Source organism: Ovis canadensis, chromosome 3, assembly GCF_042477335.2.
Source record: "Ovis canadensis isolate MfBH-ARS-UI-01 breed Bighorn chromosome 3, ARS-UI_OviCan_v2, whole genome shotgun sequence".
Lineage (NCBI taxonomy): Eukaryota > Metazoa > Chordata > Mammalia > Artiodactyla > Bovidae > Ovis > Ovis canadensis.
The window spans coordinates 220,913,327-220,926,624 of record NC_091247.1 but is presented as its reverse complement, the minus strand read 5'-3'; the positions used below and the strand labels follow the sequence as shown (position 1 = coordinate 220,926,624).

General features: G+C 54.5%; 1 protein-coding gene across 15 annotated transcripts in view; it reads left to right on the top strand.

Annotated features, from left to right (window-relative positions):
* The window catches only part of MICAL3 (microtubule associated monooxygenase, calponin and LIM domain containing 3), a 146,936-nt gene that overhangs the window by 89,045 nt on the left and 44,593 nt on the right, over positions 1-13,298 (top strand). For 10 of the 15 annotated variants that reach the window (XM_069581597.1, XM_069581591.1, XM_069581602.1 and 7 more), the window contains 7 exons: positions 1,607-1,705; positions 3,318-3,374; positions 5,357-5,464; positions 7,607-7,714; positions 8,166-8,352; positions 11,427-11,515; positions 12,204-12,291. In XM_069581597.1, the coding sequence (XP_069437698.1) occupies positions 1,607-1,705; positions 3,318-3,374; positions 5,357-5,464; positions 7,607-7,714; positions 8,166-8,352; positions 11,427-11,515; positions 12,204-12,291 (736 nt within the window). The remainder of the gene's footprint in view (positions 1-1,606; positions 1,706-3,317; positions 3,375-5,356; positions 5,465-7,606; positions 7,715-8,165; positions 8,353-11,426; positions 11,516-12,203; positions 12,292-13,298) is intronic. The other 5 variants (XM_069581605.1, XM_069581604.1, XM_069581603.1 and 2 more) reach the window with 3 other exon arrangements.

Below are 13,298 nucleotides of genomic sequence, written 5' to 3'. Positions count from 1 at the left end.
CCTCTGCTCCGTCCCTCCTGCGTCAGGAGTACGGCCTGGGTATGCTGTCTCGTGGTTTGGAATCACTGAGGACTAGGGTTCTGAGCGGTGGTCGGGTATGTGGCCATGGTGCCCTCCTGTGCTGGGAAGTGCTGGGAGGTGGTGAGTTAGGTTTAGTTGAATGACTTTGGGGCAGATTGTTTCTTTGTTAACCTTTCTTTTAAGAATATGCACATAAGGCAGGCCTGTGAGGCTGAAATGGAAGCTTGGGAGCAGAGTCCAGACTCACCACGAAGCCAAGCTGCCTTTTGGTGTGCTTGGGGAGGGGTGGTCTTCTGAGAAAAACTTGTTAGCAATTGATTTCTGTTTTACTGACTTACCCTTCACCTTGAGTAGACCCTCTGAGTTAAAGGTCAGTCTTTAATGGAGGATCCCTGAAAGGGAAGATGAGCTACTTTCCCAGGTTCTTACACTCATCACAGAGGTGGCCTGAGACAGGAGCCCAGTCTCTGGGTGAAGAGATGACCTTGAGAGTCACATCCTGGAGCGGTCCAGGGCAGGGACCCCTGCCAGGCTGCAGGGGTGCCTGGAGCCTCAGCCCGTGTGGGTGATCTGCAGTCTCGGTCAGTGGAGTTGAGTACGTACTGCCAGCTTCTCCAGGCAGAACAGAACCCTTAAAGTCAAGTCTGGTCTGGGAAGGGGCAGCGGAGACGCGGGTTAGAAGGCGCAGCCGGGTCTCTACACCCGTCAGCCCTGTGCTGTGTGCTGTGTGAAGCAGAATTGTCAGCCTGCCCCGCTGTGGGGGGGCCATGACCCCAGTTCATCCCCTCATGGGTGCATCATATCACGGATGACACATCCCCAGCACTGACTCGGATGGTGTCATGAGCCTTGCTTTGCGCACCTAGTCCCTGAGAGAGAGAACACTGCCAGGTACCACCCAAATGGGGACACGGGAGGCCTCCTCTCGGGGGTTCGGGGGCAGACAGGAGTGGTGTTCCTGCCTCCCCCCTCCCGGGCTTTGCAAGCAGCACCCCACACGTCAGTCTGGGTGTCAGAAAGCTGAGGCCCCTCTGACCTAGGAAGCTGGTGGTTTGTTAAGCACCAAAGGGTTCCTGCGCTGGAGACAGCCCCCCGGGACGTGGACGCCGTGGAAAGGGGCATCCGGGGAAGTGGTCTGCTGACATTGCGGGGTCAGTTGGCAGAGGTGCTCTTCTTGTCTCCTGTCTCCTGCTTTTTCCTGTGTTTCCTTGCTCATCTCCCAAACCTTTCGATTGGGAGTGAGGGTATGTCCTGGGCCCCTCTCTCCTGCCCCCAACTTTCTTGATAAACCAACAAAGAAGAATATGCTCCAGGTCTGTGGGATTTAGAAAGTGCTGCACCGTAGGTCCTGAGCCCCCAGCAGCTGCACAAGACTCGGATCTGCAGACGGTGCGCCTTCAGCCAGAGGTTGACGGCCAGCAGGGCGGGTGCTCCCTGAAGACACGGATTTGTGCTCACGGAGGCGCGGGGTTGGGGAGGGGTCTCAGGGTGCCTTTGGCAGGTGCCTCTCGTCCTTCCAGAACCAGCCTCAGCGTGGCTGTCTTTTCACCTGTGTTCTCTTTGTTTGTGTCTGTTGGTGTAAAAGCGACGGGACAAGGAGCGTTCTCGGACCTGCCCCAAAAAAGTGATCACCCTCTCTCCTCCCCCTACTCCGCCTCCCTGTCGGGCACGTGGCGGCCAGCAGGTGACCCCCCTCTGCATGCTCTGCTGTCCTGTGTGCCTGCCTGGCTGTGTGGGTGGCTAGGGTGGAGACCAAGTCAGAGCGCGCCCGTTTCCGTGGTGACCGGTACTGGTGGGCCTCAGGGTAGCAATGATACAGTCAAACCCTGGGTGGTGTAATCCAGTCCCGTACCATACGAAGATGACTGTGCAGCTGTAAGCTAAGATGTAAACCGCACTGGCCCGGACACAAGGCCTGACAGCTCGAGCGCACTGGCACGTGGCCCTGCTGGAATCAGCCGCGTGGGTCTTGCTGCCCAGGGAGACGCAGTTCAGATGGGGTTTGGAAGCTTTTTCTAAGGCTTCACTTTATTAGTTTGGTTCCTTCCGATTTTGGGAGCCTCCCTCCTGTTTATCTGGCTTTTGCCAACAAATGGCTGCCCTTTTGTCCATCCCTCTCGCTCTTCAGGCAGACACTGGAGACTGCTTCATGGCAAGTGGGCCACGCATGTGTTTGTGGCCAGCACGCCCATTGAAAGTGCGGTTAGAGCACAGCGTTTTTGACTTGTGTTGCACGTCCCTGTAAAATAAAACACTGATTTTAAAGAAAGGCAGGATCTATGGAAAGACATTTCCTTAGCTATGGTAGCCTGTTCAGGAGGCGACCTTGTGCTGTGTCTGATGAGCAGGCCCAGCCGATGTCCCTGGGTCTGGACCCTGAGCCCTTGTGGGGCCGTGACTGCCCTGGGCCCTGTCCGTGCCAGAGAACAACTGCGGGCATTTCCTGTGAGCCAGGCAGAGTTCTGAGCGCTGTCCTGTGTCATCTCAGTCTCTTCTCACGATAAACCTACAAGGCAGGTCCCTTTAGTGTCAAACCTCTTACAGCTGAGGAGACAAAGGCAGAGGGTCAGGAGGCCAGGTCACGCAGTGAACAGTAATCCAAGAGCTGAGCCCGAGTGTGTGACTCTGGAGCCTGAGCCCTGGCCTCATCCGGCCCTCAGGGACCCCCTACTCATGGGCTCCAGAGAAACTTGGAAGCTAGGGGTCAGTTTTGCACAGGCGCAGGGCCACACAGTGAATCCTGGGTTATCCAGAGTGACCAGAGGCGTCCACAGCCCCATGACTGCTCCTCAGGACGGCAGGGCCTGTGTACTGGGCCTGTCCGCCCGTGCACAGCTCTTTGTTCTCCTCACCCTGTCCTGTGATCCTGTTCAGGGACCATGCCCCACCCTGGAGTTTCCTGTGGACTGTTATCATGGTCATTTACTCCAGCCGATTTCCACCTCCCCACCTTTCCTTCCTAATGTCTTGTTGTGGAAAGCTTTGCCCTTCTAACCTGCCTCTCCTGTTAACCTCCCGTTGAACCCCTGGCCATGTGCTGCTGTGTGAAAGAAACATGTCTGCTCCACCTCTGTACTAACCGTAGCCCTTTATCCATGTGGCTGGCTTGTAGGAGGACAGCTGTGCTGGGAGTTGTCCTTGGGTGATGGGGCTTTGATGTGGATGGGGTTGTGGTTGCTGGGGGCAACAGGCCGCAGGATGTGTGTTGAAATGAATTCTGACTCTGTCACACTGTCACTCACTGGTCCAGATAGAGAGTTTGGATGGAGCTTAAGTTTCTGCTTTGTTGCCAACAGGCACACAGGGATCTTGATGCCGACATCCGTGGCAAGCAGAGCCCCCAGCACGAGAGGGTAAAAGCATGCCCGTGGCATGGGATGCTGGCAGCCACACAGACGCGGCACGCTAGGGCAGGGGGCAGGGGGGAGGCAGGTGTGGCCCCTGTCCCTTGCTTTTTGCACACTCTGGTCACCCAGCCAAGAGCCAGAACTCTTTGCTAGCAGTGATGACCCATGGGAATAGCATTCCTGGAGAGCATCCGTCCATTCCAGAAAAGAACCCTGAGATGTGTGCTTCTATGAAAGGCCTCTTCATCCTGCCCTCAGCCCCCTTTCCCACCTGTAAATACGTGCCTTTGACTCCAGGGGAAGGGTCAGGATCCAGAAACGGGAGGAATTTGCTTGGCTCTTCCGCAAATCTGGGATCTCGAGGTAGAAATCCCAAGGAAGCCAGAGCTCTTAACAGCGTGGGGAGTTTTCAAGGATGAAGAGGACAGGGCAGGGAAGGAAGGTGACGGCGGAGTCTGTGATGGGGAGCTGTTGATCCTCTGTCTGAGAAACTAGGGGGCAGATGGCCAGTCACACTTCACCATCGAATAATCTGACGAGTAGCAGAGATGCCCATGTAAAAGCCTACTGACGTTATGGAACGTTCTTGGTTGTTGTTACCCTTTAATTGATCCCTAAGTGGATGCCTCTCTGCAGCCAGAGCAAGAATCAGCTCTCGCTGTTCATTTCCTGTGGGCCTTCTCTTTTTTTCTTTTTTTTTGGCTTCCCTCTGCTGTTGCTCTCTGAGAAGTGTGCTCATGACTGAGCAGTAGATCTGGCTCCCCGGGGCCCATCGGGAAAGTAGCAGTAGCCCTGTGTCTCTGTACTGTCACCAGGGCAACGGGAAGCAGGTCCCTGGGGCAGGAGGTGGGGCTGGGTGGCCTTTCCATGTCACCCGTGTCACCATGGCCTCTCTGCATGTGCCCAGCCTCTTTCGTCCTTCTTCCCAGGCTGGTTCCTCTCAAGAAGAAATCTCAGCCTTTTCACTGAGTAACAGGGCCAAACCCTCTGCTTTGGGGAATGCATATTTGAGGTGGGCGGTCCCAATGATTTTGACTGAAACAGAGCCTCAGCAGGAACAGAGGGGAGAGTGGTGAATGAGAGGAGAGACTGGACAGAGCAGCAGCTAGAAGCTTGGGGCTGCAGGGCGCAGGGGGAAGTGGTCAGGTTGGTAGGAATCTCCTTTCATCATCCTGGGGCCAGTTTCCAGGTTCCTTAGCGCAGGGCTCCCGTCCAGGTGCTCTTGAGGGTTACTGCTTATGTCCCTGCCAGACTGTTCCTCCACCTCCCCCATACAGCTATGCATTTGCCTGCTTCTCTACCGTCCAGGGAGTTCAGTCTTTTCTATCTGAGCCTCTAAAGCAGAGGCTGGTGACACTCTCCATCACCCCATCACACCTGAAGCTTTGCATTTAGTGTGAGCTGAAGTAGGGGAGCTCAGAGCCAAGAGGTGCCTCTTCCCTGCACCCCGCAGGTATCTCAGCCCAAACCTGCAGGAAACGAAGCAGTTACCGCTCACTGAGTTCTCAGCCCCTTCTCACTGGGGCCCGGAGAATCTGGCTGCTGGGCCCACTAGCTTCACGTGCTGCATGGGGACTGCAGAGGGTTGTGGGCTGGCTCCAGGGTCAGCTTGGCTTCTCTCAACCCCACCAGAAGGAGGAGGAGCCACTCTCCTGGCTTTTGTGTAGAAAGAGTGAGCTTCACTGCAGATCTGCTGTCCCTGTGGTCTCCTCCACGGCAGGCCAGCAGGGTGATGAGCTGGTGGAATCCCCTCTGCCCAAGAGAGATTCCAGCTCAGGCCATGAGGGGCTCGGTGGAGTGCACAGGACGTGTGGGCTGGACACCGCCTGGAATGAGCCATTGCTGCTTCTGGAACTGAGTGGTTTTTTTACTGCATTTGTAATCCAGATAAAGGGTCTGAAACTGCCAAGTTGCTTGTGTTCAGGACAGTGTGTGACTTTTAATTTCACATTTCCTTAGTTTTTTTTTCTCCATCTTGTATCTTGTAGCCAGAGCCTGAGCCTTCGCGTCGATTTTTTGTCGATCAGTGGGAGCTTTCTCTAAGCCTCCGCTCCGCCAGCCGCCCTGCTTCTCCCTCCTCCGACTCCCTCCGACAGGTAGCTTGGCCCAGTCGGGGCAAAGCTGCTTCCTCTCCAGCCTCCACTCTCTTCTCCTACACAAACATCCTTCCTGTCTCCTTAGGGACCCAGCTGTGTGTGTCCGTCATGCATGTGAGGGTGGTAGGCGTCCACCAGAGTTCAGGCGCTTGCTCGCTTCACTGCAGCGAGTTCTGTCCACTTCGGCCCGCATTCACCATATTCCACCCCTACCAGTTAACGATAGAGCGTTTTTAACTCCACGTGCCTTCCTATTAATGCGTTATAAAATAAGAACTGTAGTGTAATTAAATCTCCTAAAGGGAGTGGTGGCTACCAAGTATTCCAGGTGCCTCTTGAACTGAAATCATGTGAGGAATGAGCTCTGCTGGGTCCTGCGATGGAGCTGACCCAGACGAGCAGGGTTTGCAGACAGGTGGCAGGGCCTTCGGCCTGTTCTGTCTCCCTGTTCCTGAGCTGCTGGCAGACCGTGCAGAATGGAGTGCGTGTGGTGGCCACAGTGTCAGTCCAGAGATAGCGACATTGCAGCTGTTTCTTGAGAGTCGGGAGAGGAAAACCATCTGCTGTTCATGCTAAAAAACAAAGAGAACTGAAGGTGACGGGTGCTTTTATGCCAGGCAGCCCTGGGCTGCGCTTGCTGAGGGTGCTGGTTTCTGATGGGAGCACAGGGTGAGCCGGGATGACCCCGAACTTGCTCCGTGTCACAGCCTTCAACGCGGTGTCTGCTCCGTGCTCTCACTCGTCTGCTGCAGGGGATGTGCTGTTTTCTGCCCCTGGGGTTAGCTTGGCTGCACCTGAGTGTCTGCCTGTTCCAGGCTTACGCTTCCCTCACGTCTCTATCTAAAGAGGACTTAGGTCTAAGAGCCACTTGTGTTTCTCGACCACCGATGGGTATGAGCTGTGCGTTAATGAGCAAATGGCGCGAATCTTTGGAAATCTCCTTATTTTAAATTGAAAACATAATTGAGTCCTCAGCTCCAGCTGAACCTTGGGAACTGCTCGATGCACTGCTGCTGTCCTCATAGTTGCCGGAGCATTTTCCCGGAGTGTTCCTCTGGTGTCCTCGCCCCATCCGGGATGTGCCGGTGCTCAGGCTGGTGGTTCCCTCCCATACGGCCGTCTGCCGGGGTTGCTGGCATCCCCAGCCCTCCTGCACGTTCTGGGTGTGGAATGAGAGAGAGGGCTCCTCAGGCCCGCGGGCAGATGGCTGCTGAGAGTGTCACACACATGGGCTGCGGGCGAGGCTTTGGCCTCACTCCCTGCAGACGAGCTCAGAGCAGGGTTTCCACGAGAAGGCTTGCCATTGAAATGCATAGTTTTCTCCTGTGACTTCTTCAGCTTTGCTGGAAAAAGGATTGAGGTGGTTGGATTTTTTTTCTTTGTCTTGTTTCAACTTAATGAAGGACCCCTCCTGGATGGAAGCACATCTGGCTTCCACAGCAGCCCTGCAGACTCCTGCAGCGGCTTCAGCAGTGCCCTGGCCGGCCTGGATGGCTTTGGCCTCGGGGCCCAGGGGAATACAGAACTCTCCACAGGAGAACGGGCAGAGGAAGGTTCTTCCTGGTAAAGCCAGGGCCTCTGATGCCCAGCACGGGGACTCTGAGTGCAACAGTTATCAGTGATGAGGGATGTTATCCCCAGGGACACACATTACCCAGGTGGAGAGTTGGCCTTGCTGTCTTTCTGTCAGTAAATGAGGAAGCAGCTCCCCAAGCCCTCTCCCAGGCCGGGGACATGCCTGCTGTCTGGTGCCTGCTGTCTACGAGGTCGGTGAGGGGGTCCCCTCGAGTTCTTTTTATGCAATTGGAGCCACTGGGCCATAGGCCCTTCCCACTCCTGTCTGCTCACATCCACCCTGTCCTGCCCGGCCCCTGCACTTCATCCAGAGGCGTGAGAGGGACCAGGTTCTCCTTGCTGGATTTGACTGTCTCTGCAGCCTTGCCCCGCCTGTGCTGGCGCCAGCGTGTGGGCACTGACACCTGTCCCCTGCTCGTGGGCACTGTGTTGGCATGTTTGTGGCTGCACCTTGTGTTCATTTGATACCTTTCAAAGATTCCCCCCTGCCCCTGTCTTCTTAATTTATTTATTTTTTTCCTTCTCATTTTCCTTCTTTCTGGTCATTTTACAATCTCCAACAAATAGAAGTATATAAAGATGTACACGGGCGGAGTGAGCTCATTGGCTGAGCAGATAGCCAATCAGCTTCAAAGGAAAGAACAACCCAAAACCCTTCTAGACAAGAAGGAACTGGTAAGATATGCTAAGGGCACTGTCTGTCTGGATAAGGCAGCTCTGGAGAGCACGCCTGCTTTGCTCTAAGTAGCTCTAGTGACATACGTAGCCACTATGTGCCATGTGGTGGTGTTTTTTTTTTTTTCTTTTCTGAGGTATTTGTATTTTGCAACTGACCTTCCAGGGCTGAAATTGTTGTTTAGAATGTTGTGTGAACGGTATACACAGAATCTCCTAGTGAGTGCTCTAGGGTCCAGGAGCCTGTGTTCATGGAGAACCACAGGAGCACCTTCAGATCAGAGTCTGTTGAAAGAACTTGGTTTGATCGTTAATAAATGGCAGAGAACAGACTCTGTGCCGAGTGCTGCTTGGGCACGAGGCTCTGGTCCTCGGGCTGAGCCGCTTAGTGAGGGTCGTGCACCCAGGGAGTGCTAGGAGACCTCTCCTGACCTGTGCCTCCCTCCCCCAGGGCTCCATAAAGAAGGAGTTCCCACAGAACGTGGGAGGCAGCGACACCTGCTATTTCTGCCAGAAGCGGGTCTATGTGATGGAGCGGCTGAGCGCCGAGGGCAAGTTCTTCCACCGGAGCTGCTTCAAGTGTGAGCACTGCGCCACCACCCTGCGCCTGTCGGCCTATGCCTACGCCCTCGAGGATGGTGAGTTCCCTGTGCCGGAGGTGCATCCGGACACGGCCCCCACCGCTTGCTCGCACAGAAGCTTTTCTTTCTGCCTCTCGGGAGCATTCCCGCCCTGTCCAGAGTCACCAGGCAGTGTTGTAGATGACCGTGGAGAGGCGAAGGGCATGTGTTTACCTAAACGCCTGCCTTGGCTTCAAAGATAACGTGCTCTCCTACCTCATGGCAGGATCTTAAAATGAAAGGGGCCCAAGGAGGATAAGTCTTTTTATCTTTGCTTTAGAGAAGAAGAATCACAGTCCTAAAACACCGCGTTTCTTGCCTGAGGTCAGTGGCAGCACATTGAAACTGCGTCCTCGGCCACTGTTCTCAGACTTTGGCTTCCCGAAGGTGCCCGAGTTGTGCGCGTGCTCACCCGTTCTCTCTCGCATCCGCATCTCTGTGGAATTGAGAGCGCGTGGCACAGGCCTTCCTCTGGTTTACTGTGCTGGTCAGGCCCTGGCCTTTTGCTGTATTTGTTGATTTCTTAATGGAATGGTCTTGATGAGGCAGAAGGTGGAGGATTATGTGAACTGGTAGCAAAGCCTAATGGAGAGGCGTGTCTGCCACCTGATAAACCTTGGGGTTAACTGCAAACAGTCACCTAAGACGTTGATGATTTCTACACCTGTTCCTACAGGACCCCAGAGGGACTTTTTGAGAGGCCGTCTTACTGATCCAACAGTGAAAAGACTCAGGTGAATAGGTGTGGGAGTGAATCCTCGTGGGGTGGCCTTACACAGAAGGGGGCCACCCTGCGGTGGGGAGATAGTCCCTCCTCCAGGCTGTTTGAATAGTGAGTGAGAGGAGCTGAGAAAAGCTGGCTCCTACTGTTGTGGCCCCTGGTCCTCTGGTTACACGAATGGAAAGCGAGGGCAGGGGTGCAGTTCTCCGTACCGCACACACCGGGTCTTCAGAGAACGCCTTTGATTTCCCTGATGGGCTTGGGGAGTGAAGCCTACCCAGTGTTTCTGTCTGTGAGGTTTGCCTGGAAGGATCCCTCCAGGCCCAGAGAATTGATCCACAAGTATTTTTGCCCCTAGATTCCATGCCACACCTGGAGACACATTCTCTTGTGGGGTGGATGGAGTGTAAGCAGGCTGGGTCCTGCGTGGGATGCCCTGGCAGCAGACAGTGTGAGAATGCCTGTGGGCTCCAGGGCACAGTGCAGACTCTGACTTTGGACAGTGCAGAGGAGGAGGGACCCGTGATGCTCAGAGTGTCAGGAAGCACTTCACCTGTCCTGGGTGGACTCTGGAGAGCTGTGGGTGAGGCTTCCTTGCCTTCCTGGAATAAATCCCGCTTGATAATGGTGTCTGATCCTTTCAAAGTGCTGTTCAATTTGGTTTGCTAATATTTTGTGGTTGCACGTGTGTTCGTCAGGGATATTGATCTGTAGTTTTCTCGAAGGCTCCTTATCTGGCTTTTGGTATGAGGTTGATGGTGGACTCATGAATGGTTGGGAGTGTACCCGTGCAGCTGTCTGGATGCATTTGAGAAGGCTTGTTGTTGGTTCTTTAAACGTTTGATGGAATTCACCAGTGAAACCATCCCATCTGGGGCTTTTCTGTTTTGCGAGAATTTTAATCCCTGACTCAGTCTCCTTACTCAGTACAGGTCAGTTCAGGTTTTCTGTTTTCTTATGACTGAGATTTGATAAATTATGTTTCTAGGAATTTATTTATTTACTCTAGGCTATCTAGATTGGCAAATAGTTGTTTTTAGGAGCTTCTTAGATCCTTTGTATTTCTGTGGTATCAGTTGTAATGTCTCCTTTTGTTTCTGATTTTATTTATTTGAGTCTTCTCTCTGTTTTTCTGAATTAGTCTGATGTCAGTTTTATCTTAAGAACAATCAGTTTCATTGATCTTTTCTATCATATTTCTTGTTAGGTCTTCTTATTTTTAACTTCAAGAATAGGAAAGTTAATTTGTTAAAGGAGCCACTCTCTCCAAATGAGAAAGATGAGTGAGATTACTCCGGTTTCAACAGTTTCTCTAACAGGGTCTGTCCTTTAATTTTCAAAACCTTGACTGTAAGTGGGAGTAAAGAAAGGGCTGAGGAAAAAACGCCCCTCTGTGACTGAATTCCACTACAAGCGTCGTGGGAAAAGCCAGGGGTGGCGTTAATCAAGCTTGTGATCCCACCTGCAGCAGGACATACGTGTCATGCAGCAGGACGCACGTGTTATGCAGCACTGCACACGTTATGCAGCAGGACGTGTGTTATGCACTAGGACACACATGCAACAGGACACACATGTTGTGCAGCAGGACACGTGTTATGCAGCGGGACACACGTTACACAGCAGGACACACGTTATGCAGCAGGACTCGTGTTACACAGCAGGATACACGTGTTGCGCAGCAGGACACACACTGTGCAGCAGGACACACGCGTTGCACAGCAGGACACACGTGTTATGCAGCAGGATGCAGTGTTACACCAGGACCCAGGCAGCCCAGGCAGGCACAGCTGAGCACTTCGGACCCTGAGGATGCCCCATGCGCGCTGATGCTCCTTATTAGGCTTAATTCTGTTTTGTTCTAGTCACAGTCAGTTACAGGATTTTTTGGTTTGTTTTGCGTTGTCTTTAATGCTGATCTGACCCACTAAGGATCTGAGCTGCAGTTTGACCAGCACCAAGTCTCACATGGTTGCCCGAGGGCCGCGGCAGAGCTAGTGTTCAGTGCTGCCCCACCCGTGGCAGCCTTCTTGCCTCCAACACTTGTGTTCATTCTCGGTTCCCCTAGAAATGCTCCTCCAGCTCTTCATGTGACCACATCTTTGTTCTGCACACACAGCCACTTTGTTTGCTGGCCCTGCTGTACAGGCTGCAGTCTCTGCTCTGGGCCCTGATTGGGTGATGGCTCCGTGGCCTCCACACATCCGGGCACAGGGAGGAGGAGGGCCTGGCTTCCTTCGATGAGAACCCTGGCTTGGCCTGAGCAAGGTCGGGCTGGGGCGATGGGGACGCATGTGCTAAGACCAGCAGTCAAGTCTGGCATTTCAGAGACTTGCTCACTACCTCTTCCCCTGCTCCTTGCTGCCTGCAGGTAAATTCTACTGCAAGCCACACTATTGTTACCGGCTGTCTGGCCCTGCGCAGAGGAAGAGACCGGCAGGGGCGCCTCTGTCTGGAAAGGTAATGGGGCTGGGCCACAGGGGTGGGGGCACCAGGTGACCGTCCAGTGTGGTGGCAGCTCAGGCATGGCCAACAGACCCTGAGTGACCACTGAGCAGCCCTTCCTGTGAGTGGGAGGGTCTGAGAAGTGGTCTTGGTTTGATCTGGGGAGGGGCAGCATGTCAGGACTCATCGAATGTTGGGTTTCACTATGGAAGTGTTCTTGACAGCACCTGAGCTACTCTAGCAAGAGCACGTCCACCGCTCCCTTCTGTTCGTTCTGTATAAAAAAAGCCTTTTGCCTTGAAAGTTTCACCTTTCCTGAGAAGAGAACGCTGGAAAAAGACTTGGCTCGAAATAAATGTTCTGCAGCCAACTCCTTTAACTTTGTTTATTCTAGGGACCACTCATCTAAGAACTTTATTTTAAAAGACTGAGCATAGTCAGCTCCCTGCTTGTCTTTTCAAGTGAGCTTGGTATCCTCTTAGATGGGGTGTCCCTGTGTGTGTCGGCAGCTGACCATTGCTTCCTGGAGGGCCTCTGGGGTGGCAGAGAGCCCGTGGGAAGGGGTACCAGGCACCTCTGGACCATGACTCCTGGGACCCCCGTGATGTGTGTCCTGGCATGTCTCTGGGTTGCCTGGTGACCACAGCCAGGTGCCACCATCTCTTGAGATGTGGTGCCTCACTCAGTCATCTTCCTCTCCTAGGAGGCCCGGGGACCCCTGCAGGACAGCCCCGCCGCAGACGCCAGTGGACGGCCCAGCACCAGTGCCAGCCCGGCCGAGAGAAGCCCAGGTAGCCTCACTTCCTTGTTTGGCTGGGTGGCGCGTCACTCGCTCGGCCTCTGCGACATGGCCAAGGGGATGAGCCAGCACCTCCAGTGCAGCATTTCATCGATTGGGCATCAGGCGGCCCAGAACCCTCCGGACTCCTTTTTCATGTGCCAGCTGCTTGCGTTCGGGGTCCCCTTCCTCTATGGGCTGTCGGAGGTGCTGGTGCAGATCCGAGGGGAGTTTCACTGGCCCACTGTGAGCCAGTAGGGCACCATCAGGTCAGCGGCATCGCCCACACCTCGTGCCGTCTGTTCCAAGTCTCAGAGTTTTATTGCTGGGCCCTGGGACCTGCCCACATCCATCAGACACCTGGGGGCCAAGCCCAGGCCTGCCCAGAGAAGAGGAGTTCGGAACCGGCTACTTTTAGCACTGACTCATGTGACGAGCCAGGGCGGCAGGGCCTTCCCGTTGTCCCTCGCAGTGGGCTCCTCGGGCCGAGCGTGGGACTGTGAGAAGGTCCCAGGGTTGCACACAGGCCCACCTGCACTGGGTCCCCTCTGTCCCCTTCGCTGCCCTGGTGTCTGGGGCGGCTGCTGCTGCTCTCCCCACACCCGTGACCACTGGAGGACAGGCCCTGGCTGGCTCCACGTTAACCTCTTCCTGCATCAGGAGGCGAGTGCCACCACCCCCACTTCTGAAAACACATTTATTCTGATCTCGGAAGGCAGGAAGAGAAGGGCTCACGGAACCAGCTTTGTTGTGAAAAATAGTGTTTTTCTCCTTAAAGCCACTTCTCCCTACTCTCTGCCAAAGCAGCCTGTGTGGTGTGTCCACAGTCCCACAGATGCGGGTGGTCCCGGGGACCTGTGCAGCCCCGCCTGGTCACAGGCCAGCTCACTGCAGCCGGCGGGAGAGGAAGTCATCAGGGCCCTGCTCTCACCTGTCACAGGTGTCCTCCCGTCCACAGAAATCACCCTGTGGGAAGGACAGGTTATCGGCTAGATGGAGAGGAGTTGGGCGTAGGATTCC